Here is a 10,093-nt window from a genome sequence, read left to right as displayed (position 1 = left end):
TGCAGGGAAACGTGCATTTGTGAACCTGAGAATTGGGGCCTGATTACAAAAGAAGTATTTTACCTCTGTGAAATCTGAATAATTTCAGCCTCAGAACTGCCAGAAACAACACACTGGTCCATTTTTCTCTTCATTAAAACAACAACTTTGGTCAAGTATTTGAGTTTTCTGGAAGGAAAAGGCTCCTTTTCACTTTTTACTCGGAAGTCATCTGACAGTACATTTCACCTAAGCAAGGTAGCAACATTTATGGCAGTCAGTATTCACAGAACCCTCTCCCCTGACCTCTTTTCTCATGGAATGGTAGAGCTGGTCCTAGGAGTATCTTTACACAGCTTAGAAACTGCAGGAAAACATATTTTTGTGAACCTGTGGATTGGAGCCTGATGGCAATAGCAGTATTCTCCCCCTGTGCAAGCTGGATAGTTGCAGCCTCAAACCTGCCAGAGGAACACACTGGTTCATTTTTCTCTTCTTTACAACAATAGCTTTGGTCCAGTATTTGAGTTTTCTGAAATAAACAGGCTGATGGCACTTCTAGTTGGGAAGTCATCTGACAGTACAATTTCATCTAATCAGGGTAACAACAGGTATGGCAAGGAACACTTACAGAACACTCTCCCCTGACCTCTTTTCTCATCAAATAATATGGTTTGTCCTAGGTGTGTCTTTACACAACTCTGAAACTTCAGGGAACCATGCTTTAGAGAACCTGGAAACTGGGGCCTGATGACAAAAGCAATATTTCCCCCCTGTGAAAGCTAGTTACTTTCAGACTCAAACGTGACAGAAAGACACACTGGCGCATTTTTCTCCTCATTACAACAACAGCTTTGGTCAAGTATTTGATTTTTCTGAAAGAAACAGATTTCTTTCCACTTGTTGCCAGGAAGTCATCTGGGAGTACTGTTTCATTAATCAGGTGTTGACTGCCATGCCTGTTGTTACCCTGATTATGTGAAACTATCTTATATGACTTTCTAGCTAGAAGTGGGAAGCAATCTATTTCTTTCAGAAAACTCAAATACTTACCAAACTTTTTGTTGTTACAAAGAGAAAAATGAATCAGGGTGTTTTTCTTAAAGTTTCGAGGCTGTAACTATCCGCCCTTCACGTGGGGAAAATCCTTTTTTTGCTATTAGGCCCCGATATCCAGGTTCAAAAAAACATATTTCCCTGCAGTTTAAAGCTGTGTAAAGATAGTACTAGGACACACTGCATCATTGCATGAGAAAAGAGTTCAGGAGAAAGTGTTCTGGGAGTGCTGACTGCCAATGATTAGGTGAAATTGTACTGTCATAGAACCTCCCAGCAAGAAGTGACTAGCAGCCTGTTTCTGACAGAAAACGAAGATATTTGACAAATTTGTTGTTGTAATAAAGAATGAAACTAGTGTGTTTTCCTGGAAGTGTGAGGCTCTAAATATCCAGCTTTCACAGGAGAAAATAACGGTTTTATCATTAAACCATAATTCCCAGGTTCACAAAAAAAAGTTTACCAGTGGTTTCAGACTCTGTAAAGACACACCTAGGACACACTCTACCATTCCATGAGAAAAGAGGTCAAGGAGGGGTGTTTTGTGAGTGTTGAATGCCATATCTGCTGTTACCCAGATTAGACGAAACTGCACTCTCAGATGACTTCCAAGGATGAAGTGGCAAGCAGCCATTTTTGTTGAGCACAAATCCTTAACCAAAGCTGTCACTGTAATGAGGAGAAAAGGAAACCAGTGTGCTTTTCTGGCAGGTTTGAAGCTGCAACTAACACGTTTTCACAGGTGAAAATACTGCTTTTACCTTCAGGTCCCAATTTCAAGGTTCGCAAAAGCACGTTTCCCTGACAATTCAGAGCTATGTAAGGACACATCTAGGGCACACTATTCCATTCCGTGAGAAAGGAAGTCAGGGGAGAGTGTTTTGTGAGTGTTGACTACCACACCTGTTGTTACCTTGGTTAGGCGAAACTGTAATGTCAAATGACTTCCCAGCTAGAAGTGAGAAATGGTCACATACACACACACACACACACACACACACACACACACACACGCAGAAGTCGCTCAGTCGTGTCCGATTCTTTGTGACCCCATGGATTGTAGCCCACCAGGCTCCTCAGTCCATGGGATTTTCCAGGCATGAATACTGGAGTCGGTTGCCATTTCTTTCTCTAGCGGATCTTCCTGACCCAGGGATCGAACCCGGGTCTCGTGCATTGTAGGCAGACGCTTTACCATCTGAGCTACCAGGGAAGCTACCAAGAAAGAGAAATGGTCGCTTTCTTTAAAAAAACTGAAATACTTGAACAAAGTTATTGATGTTATGAAGAGAAAAACGAACCAAGTGGTTTTCCTGGCAGTTTTATGGCTGCAAGTATCCAGCTTTCTCAAGGGGAAAATACTTCTTTTGCCACCAAGTCCCAATACCCAGGATCACAAAAACATGTTCCCCTGCTGTTTCAGAGCTTTGTAAAGACATGGCTAGGACACTCTGCCGCATTCCATGAAAAAGAGGTCGAGGGAGAGTGCACTGTAAGTGTTGACTGCCATACCTGTTGTTACCTTGTTTAGGTGAAATTGTAGTGTAAGAGATGACTTCCCAACAAAGAAGTGGAAAGCAGCATGTTTCTTTCAAAAAACTCCAATACTTGACTAAAGTTGCTGTTTCTATGAAGAGATAAATCGGTGTGTTTTTCTGGCAGGTCTGAGGCTACAACTATCCAGCTTTCCCAGGTGAAATATTGCTTTTTCCCATGAAGGCCCAGTTCCCAGGTTCATAAAAACATGTATACCAGCAGTTTTAGACAGTGTAAAGAACTCCTAGGATACACTGTATCATTCCATGAGAAAGAGGTCAGGGGAGAGTGTTCAGTGAGTGTTGACTGGCATACATGTTGTTACCCTGATTAGGTGAAACTACTGCCAGAAGACTTCCCAGCAAGAAATGGCAATCAGCGGGTTTCTTTCAGAAAATTCAAATTATTGACCAAAGCTGTTGTTGTTATGAATAGATAAATGAACCGGGGTATTTTTTCTGGTATTTTGAGACTGTAAATATCCAGCTTTCAGAGGGGGTAATACTACTTTTGCCATCTGACTCCAATTCCCAGTTTCATAAAAGTTTGTTTCCCTGAAGTTTCAGAACTGTGTAAAGACACACCTGGGACACACTATACCATTCCATGAGAAGAGGTCAGGGTAGAGTGTTCTGTGAGTGTGGACTGCCATATCAGAATTAGGTGAATCTGTAGTCAGAGAAATTTCCAGTCTGAAGTAGCAAGCAGACTGTTTTCGAAAACTGAAATATTTGATCAAAGCTGTTGCTTTAATGAAGAGAAAAAAATGAACATTGTGCTTTTCTAGCAGGTTTGAGGCTGCATCTCTCCAGGTTTCACAGGGGAAATACTGCTTTTACTGTCAAGTCCGAATTTCCAGGTTCACAAACACATGTTTTGCTGCAGTTTCAGAGCTGTGTAAAGACAAACCTAGGACACACCGTACCGTTCCATGAGAAAAAAGGTCAGGAGAGAGTGTTCTGTGACTGTTGTCTGCCCAACTGTTGTTACCCAGATTAGGTGGAACTGTATTCTCAGATGACTTTCCAGCAAGAAGTGGCAAACAGGCAGTTTCTTTCAGAAAGGACGAACACTTGAACAAAGCAGTTGTTGTAATGGGAGGAAAAGTGAACCGGTGTGCTTTTCTGGTAGGCTTAAGGTTGCACCATCCAGCAGATGACTTCCCAGTGGGAAACAGCAAGTAGCCAATTTCTTTTAGAAAACTCAAATACTTGACAAAGCTTTTGTTGTAATGAAGAGAAAAATGAACCAGTGTGTTTTTCTGGCAAGTTTGAGGCTGAAACTGTCCAGCTTTTATAGGGGTAAAATACTGCTTTTGCAATTAGGCCCCAATTTCCATGTTCACAAAAACATGTTACCCTGCAGTTTCAGAGCTATGTAAATACACACATAGGAAACACCATACCATTCCATTAGAAAAGTGATCAAGGGAGAGTGTTCTGTGATTGTTGACTACCATACCTGTTGTTACCCAGCTTAGGAGAAAATGTACTGTCAGATGACTTCCCACAATAAGGGGCAAGCAGACCATTTCAGAAAACTCAAATACTTGATCAAATTTGTGGTTGGAATGAAGAGAAAATGAGTCAGTATGCTTTTCTGGCAGGCTTGAGGCTGCAACTATTGAGCTTTCACAGGGGAAAATACTGCTCTTACCATCAGGCCTAAGTTTCCAGGTTCACAAAAACATGTTTAGCTGCATTTCAAAGCTGTGTAAAGACACACCTAGGACATACTGTAGCATTCCATTAGAAAAGCGATCAGGGGAGAGTGTTCTGTGAGTGTTGCCTTCTGTAATTTTTGTTATCCTGATTAGGGGAAACTATACAGATGACTTCCCTGGGAGAAATCACAAGCAGCCCGCTTGATTCAGAAAACTCAAATACTTTACCAAAGTTGTTGCTTAATAAAGAGAAAAATGAACGAGGGTGTTTTTCTGGCAGTTTTGAGGCTATATCTTTCCAGTTTTCACAGGGGCAAAATACTGTTTTTGCCATCAGGCCCCAATTGTCAAGTTCACAAAACACGTGTCCCTGCAGTCTCAGAGATGTGTAAATACCGACTTAGGACACACTGTACCATTCCATGAGAAAAGGTATCAAGGGAGAATGTTCTGTGAGTGTTTACTGCCATACCTGTTGTTACCCTGAGTAGGCAAAACTGTACTGTTAGATGACTTCCATGCAAGAAGAGGCAAGCAGTCTGTTTCTTTCGCAAAACTCAAATACATGACCAAAGTTGTTATAAGGAAGAGATAAATGAACCAGTGTGATTTTCTGGCAGGTTTGAGGCTGTAACTATTCGGCTTTCTCAGGGGGAGAATCCTGTTTTTGACATCAGGCCCCAAAACTCAGGTTTACAAAAACACATTTCCCTACAGCTTTAGAACTGAATAAATATACACCTAGGACACACTATACCATTCCATGAGAAAAGTATCAAAGAAGAATTTTCTGTAAGTATTGACTCCCATAACTGTTTTTATCCTGATTAGGTGAAACTATACTTTCAGACATCTTCTCAGAAAGTAGAGGCAAGCAGCCTGTTTCTTTTAGAAAACTCAAATACTTCACCAAAGTTGTTATGACGAAGAGAAAAATGAACTGGGGTGTTTTCCTGGAAGGTTTGATGAAGCAACTATCCAGATTTCACGTGGGGAAAATACTGCTTTTACCATCAGTCACCAGTTCCCAGGTTCACAAAACATGTTTCCCAGCAGTATCAGAGCTGAATAAAGACACTCCTAGAATACACTGTGCCATTTCATGAGATAAAAAGTCAAGGGAAAGTGTTCTGTGAGTGTTGATTGCCATAACTGTGGTTATCCTGATTAGGTGAAACTGTACTGTCAGATGACTTCCCAGCAAGAAATGGCAAGCAGCCTATTACTTTCAGAAAACTCAAATACATGACCAGAGTTGTTTTAATGAAGAGAGAAATGAACCAGAGTGTTTTCCTGGAAAGTTTGAGGCTGCAATGATCCAGGTTTCAAGGGGGAAAATACTGCTTTTACCATCAGGTCCCAGTTCCCAGGTTCACAAAACTTGCTTCCCTGCAATTTCAGTGTTGTGTATAGATATACCTAGGACATACCGTACCATTCCATGAGAAAAGAGATCAGGGAAGAGGGTTCTATGAGTGTTAACTGCCATAATTCTCATACCCGATTAGGTGAAACTGTACTGTCAGATGACTTCCTACTAGAGGTGGCGAGCAGCATGTTTCAGATAACTCAAATATTTGACCAAAGTTATTGTTGCCATGAAGTGAAAAAAATGCCAGGGTGTTTTTCTGGCAGGTTTGAGGCTGTAACTATCCATTTTGCATGGGGGGTGGGGGGAATACTGCTTTTGCCATTTAGGCCCACTTCCCGTGTTCACAAAAATATGTATCCCTGTAGTTTCACAGCTGTGTAAAGAAACTCCTAGGACACAGCGTACCATTCCATGAGAAAAGTGGTCATGGGTGAGGTTTTTTTTTACGAGTGTTGACTTCCATACCCGTTGTTACCCTGATTAGGTGAAACTGCACAGTTTCTTAGCAAAGATCAGAGAAGAGTGTGAGTGTTTTGTGCCATAACTATTGTTACCCTGAAGAGGTGAGTCCATACTGTCAGAGACTTCCCAACAAGAAATGGCAAGTAGACTGTTTCTTTCAGAAAACTCAGAAAAGTGACCAGAGTTGTTGTAATGAAGAGAAAAATGAACCAGGCTGTTTTTCTGGCAGGTTTGAGGCTGTAATTATCTAGCTTTCACAGGAGGAAAATACTGCTTTTACCATCAGACCTCAGAACCCAAGTGTAACTCTGTAAATACACACAAAGGACACACATTAAGATTCCATGAGAAAAGAGTTCATGAGAGAGTATTCTGTGCATTTTGACTGCCATAATTGTTGTTACTCTGAATAGGTGAAACTGCACTGTTAGATGACTTCCAAGAAAGTAGACACAAGCAGCCTGTTTCTTTCAGAAAACTCAAATACTTGACCAATGCTGTTGTTGTAATGAAGAGAAAAATGAATCAGTGTGTTTTTCTGGTAGGTTTGAGACTATAACTATCCAGGTTTCACAAGGGAATATACTAATTTTTCCATTAGGCCCCAATTCACAGGTTCAAAAAAAAAAAAAAAAAATGTTCTCCTGCAGTTTCAGAGCTGTGTAAAACACTCCTAGGACACACTGGACCATTCCATGTGAAGAGATGTCAGGGAGTATGTTTTATGATTGTTGTCTACCATACCTGTTGTTACCCTGATAAGGTAAAATTGTAATATCAGATGACGTCCCAGCAAGGAGTGACAAGCAGCCTCTTTCTTTCAGAAAACTCAAATACTTGCCAAAGCTGTTGTTGAAAATGAAGAGAAAAATGAATCAGTGTGTTTTTCTGGCAGGTTTGAGGCGGCAACTTTTCGGCTTTCACAGGAGGAAAATTCTATTTTTACCATCAGGCCCCATTCCCGGTTCACAAAACCATGTTTCCCTGAAGTTTCACAGCTATGTAAAGACACATGTAAGACACACTACCATTTCATGAGAAAATAGGTCAGGGAAGAGTTTTCTGTGAGTGTTGACCCCCATACCTATTGTTACACTGATTAGGTGAAACTGTACTGTCCGATGACTTCTCAGCAAGAAGTGGTAAGCAGGCTGTTTCTTTCTGAAAACTCAGATACTTGACCAAAAATGCTGTGATGAAGAGAAATAGAACCAATGTGTTTTTCTGGAAGGTTTGAGGCTGTAAATATCCTGCTTTCACAGGAGGAAAACAGTGCTTTTACTATCGGGTCCAAATTCCCACGTTCAGAAAAAACATATTTCCCTGTGGTTTTAGAGCTGTGTAAAGACACTTTTTTTGTCTTTTCTAAGTTATGATTATAGGTCATTTGTCATATTTAGAACTTATTATTCAAATATCTCATGAAAACTCTTTTTTTTGTGCATATTAATGTATCTTTAGGGAAATTTAAGAACAAGTTTTTGTGTCTAAGTTTTTCAGTTGTACTATATTTTCTGCTTTGTGAGATATACCTACTTTTTATTCCTTTTCTTTAACAACTGAAAGTATATTGATGACTTGGACTTAGCATTTTTTGTTTAAATTCTGTTCACTGTCTTTTTTTGACATTTGTATATCATATTAAACAATAACTAGTGGTTTTCCTCTTTCCAGATAACTTGAGTTTCATTTGGTTTTCTTCTGATATTTTCTTAATATTGTTGAGAAGTTTATCCCAAGGTTGGGAATTTTGAATTGCACACCAGGAACTAAGAGTAAGGATTCTTCCTGTTGTACTGTTGTAATATTTTGACATTAAATGTCCATGGAGTCATATATTCTGAAAGCCGTCTGAAAACCTTATAGCCATAAAATGTCTAAACCAACAGGATAATTGTAATAGGTGTTAGGAATCTTTAAGAGCTTAGCACAGAATCTATTATAACTGCAGGTCAAGAGAGGAATTTGTTCTGAGGGTTAAGAAGAGATTAGATGGCAGTTGATTGTGGCCTTCACACATTGTGATAAAGTAGTTTTATTTTCAAAGACAGTATCAGGAAAATAAATAATTGCTTAAACCTTTTGTAGCTTGGCTGATAAACAATAAGTTACCTTTTTTTTTTCCATATGTCATGCAAATGATTTCAGTGTGTGACATTAGAAGCACATCAAGGCCAAGAGTTAATGCTTTACCTCTGTTGGCACAGGGCACAGCCTTGAGCAGCATGGATGGATTCTGTGTGAATGCATTGGATTGCAGAAAAGAGGCCATTTGAAGAATAGAACATGATCCATCTCTGAATAACCAATTAATATTTTCTTATTAGTGACTGAGAAGTACAGTATATATATATATATACACACATACATATATATATATATTTAGACTTTCCAGATATTTTTAATTTTATAAGAAATTGTAGAATTTGACACATAAGAATTACATTTACATTCTACAAGGTCATTTTGTCTAATATTAAAACCATAGTTTTTTTCTTTTTGGTTAGTGCACACCTGGAATAATTTTTTTTTCAACTTTCAACCTTTTTGTTGTGTTCTGAGTGAGTCTTATAAAAAGCTCCACCTCTGAACCTTGGATGCCTTGGGATGCTTCCATTCCTCTAACCCATCTGACCACTGGTTGGAATGCCCTTCTCCTTTTTTCTGCTGTAACAGTGTCTTCATCTAGTCCTCTCACTCAAATCTGTTAATAACTAAAAATTATCTCTAATTCAGTCACTTTACAAAAGTATAATATAAGGTATTGGGTCCAGCAGGTGACATTTTCTTGCATTTTAAGGAAATAATATGATGCTTCCTTGTAATCAGCACGTTATACTGAAATCAGGTCAGTATTTTCCACAAGTGAAAATTTTTACTTTAATTGCCTGGCAATTAAACAAATAGAAACACAGAAATCTAAAATTGAAATAGATCAATTTTAATCAGTTATTACTTGAAAACATGTATACAGCTATCTTCAGTTGCCTAGTACCAGGAACCCTAATAGTTTTATTTATTTATTTATTCTTTCTTTAAAAAAATTATTTACTTATTTATTTTTTGGAGGCTAATTACTTTACAATATTGTATTGGTTTTGGCATACATTGACATGAATCCGCCATGGGTGTACATGTGTTCCCCATTCTGAAGCCCCCTCCCACATCCCTCCACATCCCATCCCTCTGGGTCATCCCAGTGCACCAGCCCCAAGCACCCTGTATCATGCATCGAACCTGGACTGGTGATCCATTTCACATATGATAATATACATGTTTCAATGTCATTCTCCTAAACCATCTCACCTTCCCCCTCTCCCACAGAGTACAAAAGACTGTTCTATACATCTGTGTCTCTTTTGCTGTCTCACATACAGGGTTATCATTACCATCTTTCTAAATTCCATATATATGTGTTAGTATACTGTACTGGTGTTTTTCTTTCTGACTTACTTCACTCTGTATAATAGGCTCCAGTTTCATCCACCTCATTAGAACTGATTCAAATGCATTCTTTTTAATGGCCGAGTAATATTCCATTGTGTATATGTACCACAGCTTTCTTATCCATTCATCTGCTGATGGACATCTAGGTTGCTTCCATGTCCTGGTTATTATAAACAGTGCTGTGATGAACACTTGGGCACATGTGTCTCTTTCAATTCTGGTTTCTTCTGTGTGTATGCCCAGCGGTGGGATTGCTGGGTCATAAGGCAGTTCTAGTTCCAGTTTTTTAAGGAATCTCCACACTGTTCTCCATAGTGGCTGTACTAGTTTGCATTCCCACCAACAGTGTAAGAGTGTTCCCTTTTCTCCACCCCCTCTCCAGCATTTATTGCTTGTAGACTTTTGGATAGCAGCCATTCTGACTGGTGTGAAATGGTACCTCATTGTGGTTTTGATTTGCATTTATCTAATAAAGAGTGATGTTGAGCATCTTTTCATGTGTTTATTATCCATCTGTATGTCTTCTTTGGAGAAATGTCTGTTTAGTTCTTCGGCCCATTTTTTGATTGGGTCATTTA

The 10,093-nt window shown here is 39.3% G+C and overlaps 1 protein-coding gene across 1 annotated transcript in view; it reads left to right on the top strand.

Annotated features, from left to right (window-relative positions):
* The first annotated feature begins 528 nt into the window (after nucleotides 1–528).
* The window catches only part of LOC104986167, a 31,464-nt gene continuing 21,899 nt past the window's right edge, over nucleotides 529–10,093 (top strand). Inside the window, 5 exon segments of the mRNA XM_010836622.1 lie at nucleotides 529–590; nucleotides 3,566–3,685; nucleotides 4,855–4,925; nucleotides 5,066–5,194; nucleotides 6,482–6,609. Coding sequence (XP_010834924.1) covers nucleotides 529–590; nucleotides 3,566–3,685; nucleotides 4,855–4,925; nucleotides 5,066–5,194; nucleotides 6,482–6,609 — 510 coding nt within the window.

This window comes from Bison bison, unplaced genomic scaffold (assembly GCF_000754665.1).
Source record: "Bison bison bison isolate TAMUID 2011002044 unplaced genomic scaffold, Bison_UMD1.0 scf7180017864063, whole genome shotgun sequence".
NCBI lineage: Eukaryota > Metazoa > Chordata > Mammalia > Artiodactyla > Bovidae > Bison > Bison bison.
This window is presented reverse-complemented; position numbering and strand designations above follow the sequence as displayed.